The sequence below is a fragment of the Carlito syrichta genome, unplaced genomic scaffold (genome assembly GCF_000164805.1).
Source record: "Carlito syrichta isolate Samal-C Ts95f unplaced genomic scaffold, Tarsius_syrichta-2.0.1 Scaffold303061, whole genome shotgun sequence".
NCBI lineage: Eukaryota > Metazoa > Chordata > Mammalia > Primates > Tarsiidae > Carlito > Carlito syrichta.
The window spans coordinates 180,692-197,544 of record NW_007247157.1 but is presented as its reverse complement, the minus strand read 5'-3'; the positions used below and the strand labels follow the sequence as shown (position 1 = coordinate 197,544).

Below are 16,853 nucleotides of genomic sequence, written 5' to 3'. Positions count from 1 at the left end.
TTCCGGTGATCCTTCCGCCTCAGCCTTCCGAGTAGCTGGAATTACAGGCGTGCGCTACCACGCCCAGCTGATTTTTTTATTTATTGTAGAGATGAGGTCTCTCTGCCCAGGCGGGTCTCGAACCCACGGGTTCAGGCAATCCACTCACCTCAGCCTCCCAAAGGCGCGGGATTACAGGCTGAGCCACTGAGCCCGGCTCACATTTCCAATTTTTAACACTTATTTTTCTTAGTTTGAAAGATCTCAAATTTTATGTTCTTAAGCTTTCCCTACTGAAAATAGTAACATTTCCTAGTTGTTAACCATCAATCAAAATCAACCTTCTAAATATGGACATAATGAAAATATACACAAGATGTAAATATTTTAATAGATATAATTTTTAAAGATAATTTAACTTTATTCAAATGTTCACTTTCTCTAAAGACCCAAGTAATCAATCACATTCGGATATCTGATTATTTTTCTCTACAGGAAACTGAAACAAACCTGACTCTTCAAACATTTATTATAACAATTCATCTCATTTACAATTTTCCTATATGTGTCAATGATATTTCACTTAGGAAATGTCTCGGTCTGCTTCTGATACCATTCATTCAGCATCAACAAAATCAGTTTGTTTTTAAGTTACCTAGGTCATACTTCACCTCTGTGAGGTAGGGAGATACACAATGAATCAGAGGCTCTATAAGGCAGTATCTGTATTGTTTGTTGTTTCTTTTAGACTACTGAATTAATGCTGTAAACATGTGATTAACATCTGACTACAATTGTTGTGTGTATTAACAACTGCTGTCCCCCTTATAGAATGATAGGGCAGCTGCCACTGAAAAGTAAATAAAGTATTAGCAAGAATTTCTATGTTTAGCAGGTTAGCAATCTGACTTAGTGAAATTACTACTTAGGAATTCAGTTCAGTAAGAATTTCTTTACTTTAAGAGGCATAACTAAAATCACTCACTTCTCTCTTACTTGTATATTATCTATGCACATGATTCTTTAAGAATCATTTTACATTCACTCAAAATATTATGTGGACAGTTAAAAAAGATAGATGCTATAAAAGATTATAACAAAAACCACAATTTCTAGTCCCCTCCAATACTGTTGCCATAGATAAGACACTTAAAATCTTTTTTCTTATAACATTTACTTTATTGCTAAATAATATGCCTATAATGCCATTACTGGTTTATCAAGACATTATTTGTAGATTTGTTCTTATGACAAAGGAGGCAGCTTTATATTATTTAATCCCACTTCAATTCCCCCACAACAAAGTTACATATAAAATTTTGGCTAGATCAACATCCAGTATTTACATTGTATATACAAATATTATTCATTACTGAGCCAAGTGTACTGTGATTGTATTTTTTTGAACAGTGCTTGTATTATATTGTCTTGTTCCTTCATATGCTTAATTTTAAGTACATACCAGTAATATTTCCAGAATTCCAACAGATCTGTCAAATGCCTATCATTACTATTTTTCAGATGCCACAAATAATCAAATAATTTATTGACTCCATGTTTTCCCCTGAAACCTCTATCTTTTGCTCCAACCCATACTGGTTACTACTTAAGTCTCCTACAAATCTGAAGTCCTCAGACTTCCACTTCCTACCTTTTAGATTCCATTTTCTGGACCTCATCCTTTATTAGAATCCTAAGAAACGGTGAGGAAGATAAAACTTTTTGATTCCTTGAATATGTAAAAATATCTTGTTTATCTGCAGACTTACTCATAGCAAATATCCAGCTTAGGAGTTTTTCAGACTATACTTCTCTGTTAAATCTTCACATCTTCCTTTCCTCATCAATTCCTTTAAGCTACTGCTCTCCTTGGACTCAATAAGAAATCAAAAATCATCTCATATCAACTGTCAAATATCACTCTAAAGTTCTTATTGAACTTTCCCAGACAGCACAATCACTGTTATCCTTTTTGCTAGTCTCCACATTCAATGCTATTCTCACAGTCTTTTTACCATACTGGGATTATCATCGCTATGTGAAATCCAGTAGGGCAGACAGACTCTAAGGTGGCCACCCGATATCTAAGCCAAAGGTAATCCCCTCTCTCTGAGTACAAGTATGACCTGTAACTTGCATCTAACTAACAGAATATGGCAAAGATGACAGTATGTATGTGATTACATTTCATAAAAATAGAATGCCATTCTTGCAAGAAGATCACTCTTCCTTACTGGCTTTGAAGAAGCTGCCATGAATGTGAACTATCTAAGAAGGCTATGTTGCATGAAGGCAGTCTCCAGCTAACAACCAGCAAGAACACAACAACAGCCTATAAGCAATTGAATTCTGTCAACAATCACATGAGCTGGGAAGCAGATCCTTCCCCAAATGAGGTTCTGATAAGACCCCATCCCTAACTAACACTTTGATTATATAGCCTTGCAAATGACTGAACTCCTGACCCAAATAAACTGTGAGGTAATAAACTGTGTGCTGCATTAAGCCACTAAGTTTGTGGTAATTTGTCATGCAGCAGTAGATGACTAATACATTCAGCTAGTTATCTCAGCTTAAACAATTCATTCATTACAAAAAAATAATTACTGAGCACACTTCCTAAATGCCAGGTTATAGCACTATTCTAGGCACTGGCAACACAGTAATGAAGGAGACAAAGGAAGGCCCTACTCATGACAATTAGTAAACAAAATAAATAAAATAGAGTCAACTAGTGACGGGGATATTTGAGCAAGGACTAAATGGAGTGAGAAAGTGTGTAATGAAAAGATCCTGGAGGGAGAGTAAGTAGAGGAAACAGCAAGACTTAAAGCCTGTACACAGGAGTGTGGCAGGTTCAAGGGAGAGAGGAAGTCTGAGGATAGGTCATGTCGAGTCTTCTCTGTCTCAGTGTGATGGAAAGCCTTTAAACTGTTTTCAGTGGGGACTGTCATGATTTGATTTGTTTTTAAAAGATCACTCTAGCTGCTGTATAGAAAACACAATAGGTTGGAGGAAAAAGAGAGGAAAAGAAACCAATAAGGAGACTCCTTAAAACAAGAGATGATGATGGTCTGTACTAAAGTAGTGGTGCTAGAAATGGTGACTGGTAATAGTACTGAGATACAGTCTGAAGGTATAGCAAATAGCATTTGCTCATATCTCAAATATAGGACTTAAGTGCGAAAAAGATGACCTCCTTGAGGTTTAGGGAATTCGCAATTACATGAATGCTACTGCCATTTACTTCAATAGGGAAAACTTAAGAAAAAACTGATTTAGTGGGGGAAAAAAATCAGAAGCTCTGCTTAAACATATTACATTTGTCATGTTTAATAGACAATCAAGAGACAAGTCTAAAATTCAAGAAAGAAGTTGACTTTGAAGTTCAAAATGTATTAGCTTATAGATGATTTTAAGACCTCTGACATCATGACAGCACATAAAAAAATATACAGACAGAAAAAAGATCCAAGGACTGAATCCTGTGAAAACAGGAAAATAAGCCAGTAAAGAGAGAGCAAGCACAGCCAGTAAGGGAAAGAGGGGAGTATACTGTCTTAGAAATAGAGAAAAAGCTTTGAGTGAAAGAAGATCTACTATAGCAAATGATGTTGAGAGAGCAAATAAGATGAAGACTAAGAAATTACCCCTCAATCTATGAGAAGGCAGTCACTAGTGATCTTGACAAGTTAAATGGCAGGAAAGAAAGACTAACTAGAGAGATGACAACAAAGAACAACAAATAAAGATGTGGAGATAATAAAAATGGTGATTTCTATAAAAGAACCAGTGGAAACAGTGCACTAGATTGGGGGTACAAGCATGTGAGTGAGGTCAAAAGCAGAATTCTTTTGTAACTTTTATTTTAGGACAGGAGGATCATGGCATGCTTGTATGCTGCCAGAAATAGTCTGATACAGAGGGAAAATATAATACTGGAGAGAAGAATGACAGCTGTAGAGACAAAGTTCTTGAATAGACAAAAAAGAATTGGTTACGGTGCACACATGGAACTTAGGCTTTAAATAAAACAAAAACAAGTCTCCCACAGGAAAGGTAGAGTGGACATGTGTGTACTTACAGTGAACAATAAATTAGAATAGGTCACTTGGGAACTGTATCACCTACATATAAAAAGCTAAATTCAAAATCCAATATTCCTTCCAAGATTAAAATCGTTAAGAAGAAAATACAAGGCAAATATTTTAATTACTAAAGCTAGTTACATGCAAATCAGAAAAAGAGACTTTTAAAAAAAATTCTTCTCAGGGGGGTAAAACCTACCTGGACTCTCCACTCTCTTATAGTGGTATGGGTTGATACAAACTTCTTTTTGCTTAGATCCAAAAGGAAATTCACAAATATCCAATGGCTTTAACTCATGATGACTCTGCAAATCAGGCCAGCGCCAAACACGACAATATATAACATGGGGTAAGCCTTTTCTGTGAGAAACCTGCAGGCGTCCATCTAAAGATCTGGGAATAGTGACACATTTGCTTGGTTGTCCTGGACTGCTCAAGGCTTTCTCCAGTTCCTCCATGGCACCCTTTTTCTTTTTTAGCTTTTTTACCAAAGCATCAACTGCCTTTTCTGCCCATTTCTCCTCCTCATCACCTTGCTTCCAGCCCAACAATCGCTTTACTGCTGGACTAGTAAAAGAAAACAAGCTGGCCATTGACGTCATTTGATACAGATCTTCAGAGACCTTCCTGTAACTCAAAGTCAGTGGCTACTGAAAGAACAGATCACAGGTGAAAAGTCATATACAGGTCCTAAAAGGAAGTTCCAATTAAAAAGGGAGGAGTGACATTTATCTTCACAAGTGCCATATACTTCTTTCATTTGTTCAAGTCCTAAAAGAGAAAGAAAGGATCCTAATTTAAATCATTCAATTTATATATATATTTAAATCATATAATTGAAATGTTATTTTTAAATAACAGCAGAAAAACATTACAAAGTAAACAAAAATCAAAAATTTTCTCTAAAAGTTCTGTGACCACTGACTTCCTTCTTTATAACATGAACAAAAAAGTCACTGATGCTGCCAGATGAAAACCAAAAACAAAACCAGGTTGTTCTACCTTCCTATGTATTACCCCAGAAAACAGGCCTCTGGACTCTATTTCCTTTGGTCAAGCCACTAAGCTTAAACGGTCTTTTAAGATTAGATTTTGAAGTATCTTTCCTTATTAAAATCCATGTTACATGCTATGTCAGTTTTGAGCAAGATTATGCCCTGATCTGAATTAAAGTCCCAAGAGAAACCTAGCTCTTTCCTAAGGTCATTATTCTCCTTAAAATGGTTCATAAACTTTGTATAGGCCGGGCTCGGTGGCTCAGTCCTGTAATCCAAGCCCTCTGGGAGGCCAAGGCGAGTGGACTGCCTGAGCTCAACGGGTTCGAGACCAGTCCGGGCAAACTGGCGAGACCTCGTCTCTACAATAAAATAAAAAAACAGCTGGGCGTGGTAGTGCGCATCTGTAGTTCCAGCTACACGAAAGGCTGAGGCAGAAGGATCGCCGGAGCCCAGAAGGTCGACACTAGGGTGGCCGTGAGTGTGCACGCCACTGCACTCCAGCCTGGGCAAAGGAATGAGACTCCAACTCATACACACAAAAAAAGGTTGTGTAAGATGTACTAAGCCCTCAAATTAGTAACACATATAAATGTCAGTAAAGTGGCAAGTATCTATTTTTAAAACTAATTATACTGAATAAATTTAAAGAGAATAAATTCAGAATTTAACCCAAAAAGGCTCAGTCTATAATTTTGTAATTCATACTGGTTTCTGTGTTACTTTAAGCATATTAATTAATGAACCTGTTCTAGGCAAACTGTCATTCTGCACCATTAAAAAGCTCCTGGTGATGATGACAAGAGGAAGTGATATGCACTGGCACTCCACTGATAAGAGTGGATAAAATCGCTGGATGAAATGGCACACACCTGTAGTCCCAGCTACTTGGGAGGCCAAGGCAGGAGGATTGCCTGAACTTAAGAGTTTGAGTCCAGCCTGGGCAAGATAACAAGATACCATCTCTAAATTAAAAAATAAAGAGAGTATGCAAAATTCCCTTTTAGATCACTACACAGACAACTACAGACAAGCAGCTAGTGAAATGGCAGGAATAATATCTAGAAAAAGGATGTTAGTAACAAAAGGTGTTTCCTTTCTTGTGCTTAAAATCACCAAATAATGCTATACCGCTGCTTTTGAGACATTCAAGCAAATTTTAGCATCAAGACTATTCTGGACTGGGGTGTATCTTCCCATAAAACAATGCATGTGCTCAGTTAAAACCCAGACAGTAATATAAAGCAAATAATAACATCAAGAAAAACTGACTTAAACTCAAGAAATAATTATTGATTGCTTATGTGTCAAGTACTGTGAACAGTCATGATGGAGCTTTAAAAACTTTAAAAACTTTATATCAAATAGGTCTCATCTTAAGAGTCAACAGATTCATTCTTCCAAAATATTCTGAGGGCCTACTAAGTGGCAATGGGTGCTGATCAACTACTAGTTGCTATCCAGTCTGCTATGCTAGAATCATGTGGGGGAAGGGTGTAGGGAAGTGAAAGTATACTCCTTATGTATGGATATGCCATGCTTCCTTGTTTTTCCCAACCTATGTAGGATAATTCTTGCCAGACAAGTAAACTGGTTACATTAAACTAGAAAAATATAACAAAGAGAATGAAAGTATTTTATCAGAAACAAGTCAGAGAGTATAAAATGTTATATAGTAAACAAACTGTAAGAAGGCCTAACAACAGTTGTATCTACATCAAGGATGCAGGATAAAATCCACCTGGGTCAGAAAGTAAAAACCATGGTTTGGTTGTCTGAGATGACATGGGGAATTTCAAAGGCAAAGGGACACACACACACACACACACAAAATGTAGGCAGACATGAACAGAGCATTTCCTAGGCTAGAGAGACGATAGGCCTGACTGACTGACATCTTATTCACAAACATTGGAATAATAATGAGGGCTAGACATAGAAGTGTATACATGTGAGAGAGAGTGTGTGTATAGCAACAGAGAGGTATGCTAAGGAAGAGGGAGGCAAAAAGAGAGGAGCCTGAAGACTAGAATTCATAGTATTCTAGAATACTATTCTAGTATTCTAGCCTGAAGATTAGAATTCATACATGAATTGGACTATGGCTTCTCCTCCTAACTCATTCATAGCCACTCTCCTGGCTAACTCTGCACTTCACCACACATAACTTCTTTCTTTTTAAAAATATTCCAAGGTCATTTCTACCTCAAGCTTATGTGCTTAATGTTCCTTCCCCTGGTATTCTTTTCCAGAACTTAACATAACTCACTCAATTAATTCACTTGCTCGAAGGTCATTTCCTGAAAGAGGAATTAATTCTGACCATCTTATCTAAAATATCATTACATCCCATCCCACAACAGTCTCTAACCCTAATCCTGTTCAATTTTCTATTACAATACTTAGCCTAACCTGATATTGATTTTATCTGTTTGTGATATGTCTTCCCCTACTGAAAAATTAGTAGGCAGATACTCTCATCTTCCCTCCCAACCACCAGATATCGTGGATCTAGAACACTGCCTATTTATAAAATAAATGAGTGAGTGACTGAGTGAGGAAAAAAGCAATTTGCAAAACTACACAAACCTTTCTAAGAGTATAAGACAACTTTAAGAATTATGTTATTTATGAATACCCACAGATAAAACAATAAAAATATTCATAGAAATTTTTTTGCCTGTGGTAAGCAGGAAAAAAACGATGAAGAAAGGATGGAAAAAAATTTTAGTTGTGTGATTATCTTTTAAACCTAGATTTGAAACAAGTATCAGCAAATCATCTGTCATGGTATACAGATATGTTTACTTTCTCTACTTTTCTGTATATTTGAATATTTCATAACTCCCAAAATTCAGTATTTTTAATTTTTAAAAGTTGAAAAGTGAAAACAGAAGGGAAATTAGATTATGTTCTTTACTAGTGTCACTCTTTCAAAGCCTGTTAACTTTTCTATAAAATACAGATGATAGCTCCTTAGTCACTGAAATGTTCAAATAATAAATTATGTATATCTGACACATGCTTTACAAACTGAGGAATGCTATTCAAACATGAATTATGATCATTCGTATTCAGAAGGAAGAAGAGTCAAGACTTAAGAGACTGGCTGGATCGAGACCCGATTTAACTTTACCCACCACTGTACCACTATACATACCTTATGACCCCCCCCCACAAATCCCTGCCATTCTGCCCATCTGTGTCATCGAAGATGAATCTTAATCATCCTTAATGATGACCTCATCTCCATCCTCTTTCTTTACCACTCCTTGCTGAAGAGGCAACGGTCATTGAATATTTATAAAAATTAATTAATAAGACATTAGTAAGAACATATCTCAACTCCCCAAATGGAGTACAAAATAGTAAGAACATATCTCAACTCCCCAAATGGAGTACAAAATCCTTCCATGAGGAAGTCTTCAGCACCTGGCACTATTCCATGTGCCATACCACACACTATAAAGGTATTTAATAAATGACCATTGATTATTCTATCAACAGTACCTTAAAATTAGAGATAACTTATTTAAACTCATATGACTAAGATAATAATTCCACTAGTAGAATTAAGGACATTCAGAAGGTAGCTTTGTCAGTAGACATGATGATAAACTCCTTTGGAAAAAGGTCATGACTAGAGATACAAGTTTAGCAAGGTAAAGATGAGAAACAGATTTAAGATTTTGTACAGGAGCTGAAACAATAAGAAAAATTAGGTTTTCAAAAAAGTGAAAAGAATAGCAAGTAAACACCTAAATATTAGGAAACATTTATGGTTAGGAAAGACTAGAAAGAGATACTGATTATGAATTGTTAAAAAAACAGCTTAGGACTAGCTAAAATGGTATTGCAGAGGAGTAAACATATAGAAGAGTTTAAGGAGAATATGAACAAAAAGGCCAGTGACTTTGGTGAATGGGGATGCCATTAGTTTAACTTTAAGAAATCAGCTTCAAAAAAAACAATGGGTGTCAGACATATTAACCTAAGACTCAATACTAACATTTTCTTAAAACTAGCACAGAGAGAGGGCACAAATCTTGCACTCAATTCTGCAGCTCTTTGCACTTGAATGTCCCCTCTCAGGGGAGTAAACCTAGCAACCATTCAGATGTCCCCTCTCAGGGGACATAAAGAAATTGCTGGTGATTATACATAGATTATACACCAGTGCAAATTTTTCAGAAATATGTTTCCTTGAATTTTTCCATTCAAATTGCACAGAGAGAGAGAGAGAGAGAGAGAGAGAGAGATGGAATATATACTGAGATATATTAAAATATCAGCTGGTATTTCATAAAAAGAGAATGTGTGAAGTGCTTTCACAGTTATGCAGATTGGACAAATTACATAGTATCAATGTAGAAAGAAAGAAACCAGACTGCACTATTTGGTAAAACAGAAAAACACCAGGTGGAAGACATCAAACAAATTATTATTGCACATGTATCAATGAACCTGCAATGCATGTTGGTGACTGCTTCACACATTACCATATGTTAGAAAAAGATGTAAAATTTTGATTTTTTGTCATAAATATGTTTCACAATGTCCAAAATTCCATTATAAGTCAAGTATCATTACAATAAAGCAAGTGGTTCTAATGCTATACTGTTTAATATGAAATGATTCGTTTTTCATTATTTTGTAAAAAACTGTGGTCGAGCTGCTGATAAGTTATGTGTGAGATGCCTCTGACTGTAAAGGTTAAATATGGAATGATTAAAAATTTTAAACACATTTGGTGGAATACTTTCTAAAAATGTTTCATACTTTCCACACTGGTAAAGTGGCATGTGCAAATTACCCAAGTACATATCTAAGTCTCAACTTACAAAGTTATAAACGCAAGCAAAATTCATCACAAAAATTCACTAACAAATAGGCAAAAGATCTAAACAGATACTTCACAAAAGAAGATACGGAAACAGCCATTACATGGGAAAATGGGCTACATCATTAGTTATCAGACAAACACAAAAAGAAAACCAAAACCACTAGCGTGGAGTATCATTCCATGGTTTCTGGAATGGCTACACTTCTTAAAAAACAAAAAGATTAAGTGCTCATGATGACACAGAACAACTAAAACTCTCATATATTGCTGACATGAATATAAATTAGCCCAGCCACTTTGGAAAATTGTTTGACAATATCCACTAATGCTATGAAATGTAACAAACTAATTCACATAAAACATGCATCAATCTCACAGCTATTATACTGAAGGAAAGATTATACATTACAGTGTATCATTCCATCTACATGACATTCAAAAACAGGCAAAACTAACCTATTGCATCAGAGGCCAGAATAGTACTCAGAGGGGTCATGAGAAAGCCTTCTAGGGAGCTAGTCATTTTCTACATTTTGGTTTGGGTGATGATGACATGAGCGGAAAAGTTCACTAAGCTATATTCGCTTAAGATTTGTGTACTTTATATTCCTTCAATTTTTAAAAATTTCCCAGTGACTGATCACTTATAAAATTAGTCCTCTCTCACAAGCATCTCCCTCACCATAATGGCTTATAAACCAAACCATGAGATTTCCAAAGTTTATAAAAATGATGGCTCAGTGGCTTAGCCTGTAATCCCGCGCCTTTGGGAGGCTGAGGTGAGTGGATTGCCTGAGCCCGTGGGTTCGAGACCCGCCTGGGCAGGCAAGACCTCATCTCTACAATAAACCAAAAAATTAGCCGGGCGTGGTAGCGCACACCTGTAGTTCCAGCTACTTGGAAGGCTGAGGCAGAAGGATCACCGGAGCCCAGCAGGTCGAGGCTGCGGTGGCCGGGAGCGGCCATTGCATTCCAGTCTGGGCGACAGAGTGAGACTCCAACTCAAAAAAAAATTAAAAAATGATGGCAAACAATGTAGGTATGGTCTAGGATTTGATTTTACCCTACTTACAAGTAAGTTAGATTCATACTGTTTCCTGGATGTGGACAAAGGACATGAGATTCCTGGGTCACAGACTTTATTACTCTTGGCATTAACAGGCAGCATAAGTAGCAGCATTGTTGAGGTTCTGTTTGTCCCCAAGACCTATGGAAGTAATATGACATAATCCTGAAGCATAGATAAAGAATACTGAGTTTGGGGAGTCAACCATTTTTGCAATAATCAGTAAACAAGCCCTTCTTTGTGGAGGGTAGGAGAATTATGACTATCAAAGGATTAAAAGAGGTCTTTGGGAAAACGAATGCACATTTTAATTAATATTTTTGTCCTGAAAAATCTCCTTAATGCTAATGTCACAAACGTCAAACTTAAGGATTTCATATCATGCTACAAAATTATTTTGTGAGAACAATTAAGTGTACTCATCCACAGTCAATTAATTCTTTGTTCATTATAACAACAAATGCATGTTCACAATTAATACAACAAAGTTTTCCCAAAATTCTGGTTTCATTTTTAAAGATGAAATACCAATGAGACCATTAATTCACTATCTAGTATGAAATGTTGGTCTACACTTCTAAGTGGTTTCACTTTAAACAACCTTCTTCCTGAACCAATTATCACTAGTTCACAAAGACCTAAATATAGTTCAGCTCTCCTTGATGACTCAGTTACCATTATGAACCTCTATTATTATATTGTGCTGGTCCTCTATAGAAGACATAGAACATGGTCTGCATTGCTACTGACTAAAGAGACAAATGGCATGAATGATCTTGAAAGGTTACTTAAAAAGGTAGATCTGTGGACAGTCAATTTTATTAAAAGAATATAGCTACATGTATTTCAAGGATTTCAATAGCTTCCTTTCTAAAAATTCAATTGCTTAAGCAAAGGATCATAACATTCCTTTGATAATGGCAATAATAATAATAAAACCAATAACATTTATTGAGCACTCACTATGCCAAGCACTGTTAAGGACCTTACATTTAGAAACTGAAAATCATTACATTCAAAACAGCCATATTAGGTAAGTTTCATTATTCTTGCATTACAGATAAGAAAACAGGCAAAGGGAAATTAAATGTAACTTGCTTAACTACATAGAAAGAAATAAAACCAAAAACTGAACCTCAGCAGCTCAGCTCCAGAACCCACACTCTTAACCACTGCACACACTGCCTCCTAAAAAGAAAGTCCCCTGCCAAGGAATTTTCTCCCCTTAAAGATCTTCTCTACTGTTCTTCATATTCCTCTGTCTTCTCCAGACTATCCAAATCATTAATATATCATGATATAAGATGATATAGCTTAAGAGACCAAGAATAATGAAGTTTAAAGTGCTCAATTTCACAATGATTTTTTTATACCACTTAATACAAAATATCCCATCAACTGATCAACTTTAACCCAGTCTTCTCTCATTAGAGTTAGGAATCAGTCAGTAGGAATGAAAGATCTAACTACATGTTTATTACCACTGTATAAAAATTTGTATTTTTTTATGGCAGTCTTATGCCAAAAACTTTCTAATTATCATCAGGACATTTTGGAGATATCACTAGAACACAATTATCTCAGAAATAACAAGCAGGCTGGGCTCAGTGGCTCAGTCTGTAATCTCAGCACTTTGGGAGGCAGAGGCAAGTAGATTGCCTGAGCCCACGGTTGGAGACCAGCCCAGGCAACTTGTCGAGACCTCGTCCTACAATAAATAAAAAATTAGCTGGGTGTGGTAGCGTGTACTTGTAGTTCCGGCTACTTGGAAAGCTGAAGCGGAAGGATCGCTGGAGCCCAGTAGGTGGACGCTGGGGTAGTCAGTCGTGAGTGTGCTACTGCACTCCAGACTGGGTGACAGAGTGAGACTCCAACTCAAAAAAAAAAAAAAGAAGAAAAAGAAAAAGAAATAATAAGGCAATGTACTACTTTAAAAAAATGTGCTTTTCATAATTATAAAACATACCTATGATCACACCATTAACATATGACACACGTACTTCCTTAATTTTTTTCTCTGCATATATATAATCTTCCTTATGAAGACTGAAATATACCACGATTGAAATATACCATGGAACTACTTGATATTCTGCATTTTCCATTTAACATCACAAGCATTTGCCCTCCCTACACTCCAATATATAGGTTTGTTTTAAATACCTTTAATGATCCAACCCTATTTCACTTATCTAATTCCTTAATATTTAACATCATTTTCTAGATTAATCAAAAAAATAAAAATAAAATTGTTAAACTGACATTGAAACTTATTTATAGTACCCATATGATGGCTCCATTTTCTCCTATAATCTTTTCTGTAGAACATAACATATTCAAAATAACATCCTGGTCCACAAGTTGAAATAAAAGTATAAAAGAGCTTGGGACATAACAATAGATTTATTTTATTATCTTTACATAAGTCCTTGGTTATGAAATAACTTCTCATTATGTAAACAAAAAAATAAGATAATATACTTTCTGATCTGCACATTTTAGCGTATACTATATGAGCCACAAGTGATTTTGCAATACCCTTGAAAGTAAGAGTATGTTTAGGTTTTCAGTAACCAAAAGGTTTAATTTAATAAGTCTCTTTATTAAAAAAAAGCTGATTCAATTTTTCATACCCCTTTACCTTTCACTAAATGAGTTTAGAAACAATGAGAACACCATCTTCAATTAAATCAGCTGACTGTGCACATGATAGTCCACAATACTCTTCTACATTATCTCTACATTTATCCTAATAGAGAAAGTCACAAAAAGCTATATTCAGTAACTGCAGCAATTTTTAGAAATTACTGATCACTGGACACTTAAATTGTGGCCCTGTGTACTCCCTTTCTAAATGCATTCAGGGTCTACTGAGGTACAAATATATACAACCAGTGCTAATCTCAGACCTAGAGTCTTATTTATACAACATACAAGTATACGTGTGTGTGTGTGTGTGTGTGTGTGTGTGTGTGTGTGTGTGTGTGTGTATTTTTTTTTTTTGAGTCGGAGTCTCACTCAATCACCCAGGCTGGAGTGCAGTGGCATGCTCACGGCCACCCCAGCATTGACCCACTGGGCTTCGGTGATCCCCCTGCCTCAGCCTTCCAAGTAGCTGGAACTACAAGTACATGCCACCACACTCGACTAATTTTTTTATTTATTGTACAGATGAGGTCTTGCCAAGTTGCCCAGGTTGCTCCCAAAACCATGGGCTCAGGCAGTCCCCTCACCTCAGCCTCCCAATGTGCTGGGAATACAGGCTTGAGCCACCACACCCAGCCTATACAATATATTTACTAAGGGCCTACAAAAGGCAAGACAGTAAGCTAGATACGAAAGAACTGAAACTTAACTCTAAATAGTTACAAATTAATAGAATGACTAAAACGTGCCCATATCTATCTCTATACACAGTGGAGCACGGAGTGGCCCTAAAGATGTAAAAGTTGCTAAAAGAAAATCAGAGCATGACCCTTTGGGGAGGAAGATGAAGGAAAACAGTAGCTTTATCTTAGGCATAAAAGCTAGTTTGTGCAAAGACACAAAATGAAAGTTTATATATAAGGATGAGGAACTACAGTTGCTAAATGAGATAAATACTTAACTCAGTGCATAGTGCATATTCAATATAGGGCAACTGTGACTATTATCGCTGTAAGAATAATGAAAATTTTTGCTATCAGGTTGAGAATGTAAATAAAGTTAAACTACTTTATTTCAATAAATATATAAAGTTATGTCCTTTAAGAGACACTATTCCTTTATGAACCGTGAAGGAAGAAAAAGCTGCAAACAAACCTACCGAACAATGCTTTCTAATCGCTTAAAAATTTTTTTCACAATATTGTCCATCTGCCATTGAGACTGTAAGTATGAAGAGGGTTCCAATACTGCTCAGGATTGGTTTTCCAGCCACTAACAGCCAAGCTACACGTTTTGACACTGGTCCTTGTGTGATCTTCCCAAAGGATGCAAATGAAGATTTGAAAACAACAACTAAGAAAAGATTTTAAATGGCAATTGCCCGACATGAGACTGTAACAATGCCCATTAACCAGAATGAAATGACAATAGCATAGGCAGAGCCTATGACAACTATATCAAAACTACCACCTGGCTCAAAGCAATACTCATATGCCACTGACAACAAGATATCTCAATTTTATAGATGCTATGAGGTGAAAAAAATGTACAGCTTAGAAGAAATATGGCAACTTTTTCTTTTCTCCTCTCTCAAAGTCCTTTCTGTTGTTCCCCATCACTTCCCACCAGTATCTGTTGTTCAGCTCCATCTTTGCTCTCATTCCTTTGACTTCTTTTTTGCCTCGCTTTCTGCACTCCTCATAGTTTCTTCTACATTCCTTAGTGTTGGTTTTGGAGACGCTTGGTAAACGACTTAAACAGAATGAACTTTCTGCCTCAGAGAGAACCCAATTAGCACAGAGTATGTAATTTGCATCTCTGGTACTTCCAGGTGCTCTAGGGCTTGCTTGCTTTGGAGTTCTGAGTCAAGGGAAGATGCATTTGAAAGTCCAAATATGTAAGACTATGCCCTAGACACAAACTTGAGCTTCTGAATGGATCTTCTTTACACTTTGCCACCCTCATCCTAAGGTCCCTAACACACCCAAAGTACACCATTGGGAATAATATTTATCTATTATGACATTTATTTATTATCTTTAAGAGGTAATATATTTAGCTTCTAAGAACACCAAAAAAGTCAGCAGGCTTCAAGGAATGTAAATCAAGTTCTTTTCTTTTGCAATAAACCTCCATAAAAAGCTATTTCAAAAGTTGTTTATAAATGTTAAAGTCTTATTTCAATAACATAATCAGGAATAGAAGACAAATTCTGCTTTTTCTTTTTTGCTCTTACTGAGGCCGTATTAAACCAAACTTTTAGAATGTTAAGCGTCAAATTGAGCCTTTTCTCTAAAAGCCATGTCTTATTACAATAATTCATAATAAGCTAACCAACAACTTAATAAAAGAAAAAATACAAACTAAACTGAACAGTGCCCAAGACACTTTTCAGGGAATTTTTACTTCTAGCTTGAAAACCAGAGAATCCCCCAAAATCTAAAATCCCATTAGGAAACATACAGGACAATTTGTGTTACTATAGAATTAATGAATACAATTAAATCTGAGCGAGCAAACACTTTCAAATGCATTTCTATTTAGATGACAATAAATGAAACCCAACAATTTCATTTTACCAAAGTAATGGGAAAGTGGGAGAAGAAAAAAGTGAAAAAATTATATAGTTCTTTAAGACTGTTTAAGAAGAAATTAACTGTGCTGCAAGTAGCCAGTAATAGACAAAAAGTGAAGGGGGCTTAGCAACTGTGCAAAAACACCTAGTTTGGACACCCTACCCTCCCCCCAAACACAAACACACTGCACCTAAGTGAATACACACCTTAAGGATGAGGTGTAGATAACTGCTTATCATATTAGCACAAATTTTGAGAGCAACTACCAAAATACTGAATGCCAAAGAGAAATATAATCATTTGTACTTCACAGTCCACTTGGTAAGAAAGGACAAGAACAAAAAAAGGCAAGTGCCACTAAGACAAATGAGGCAGGGTAAGCTGAGAGGGGACAATCAGCCAGTTTGTGAAGCAAAAGGGAATGGCACCACCACAGAATGAAGGGCAAACAGGAAAAGACTGTGAACATAAGGTTACAGAGTCAAACTGCTAGAAGTAATCCTATGTGCAGCATAGAGTTCTAAGCTGAAAGATATGTTCAAAGAGGAATTTCAAGAAGGCAAGAATGGCAATTGCACTTGATCAAGTAAGAGACTAACTAAGCCGGGCTCGGTGGCTCAGCCTGTAATCCCGCGCCTTTGGGAGGCTGAGGTGAGTGGA

At 36.3% G+C, this 16,853-nt stretch overlaps 1 protein-coding gene across 2 annotated transcripts in view; it reads right to left on the bottom strand.

Moving 5' to 3' along the window:
- SMAD5 (SMAD family member 5) overlaps nucleotides 1-16,853 on the bottom strand; it is a 45,299-nt gene that overhangs the window by 17,847 nt on the left and 10,599 nt on the right. Inside the window, exon 2 of one of the 2 annotated variants that reach the window (XM_008057574.2) lies at nucleotides 4,267-4,838. In XM_008057574.2, coding sequence (XP_008055765.1) covers nucleotides 4,267-4,669 — 403 coding nt within the window. In that variant the 5' untranslated portion in view covers nucleotides 4,670-4,838. Of the gene's footprint in view, nucleotides 1-4,266; nucleotides 4,839-16,853 lie in introns of those variants that run through there. The other variant, XM_021712094.1, reaches the window with a different exon arrangement.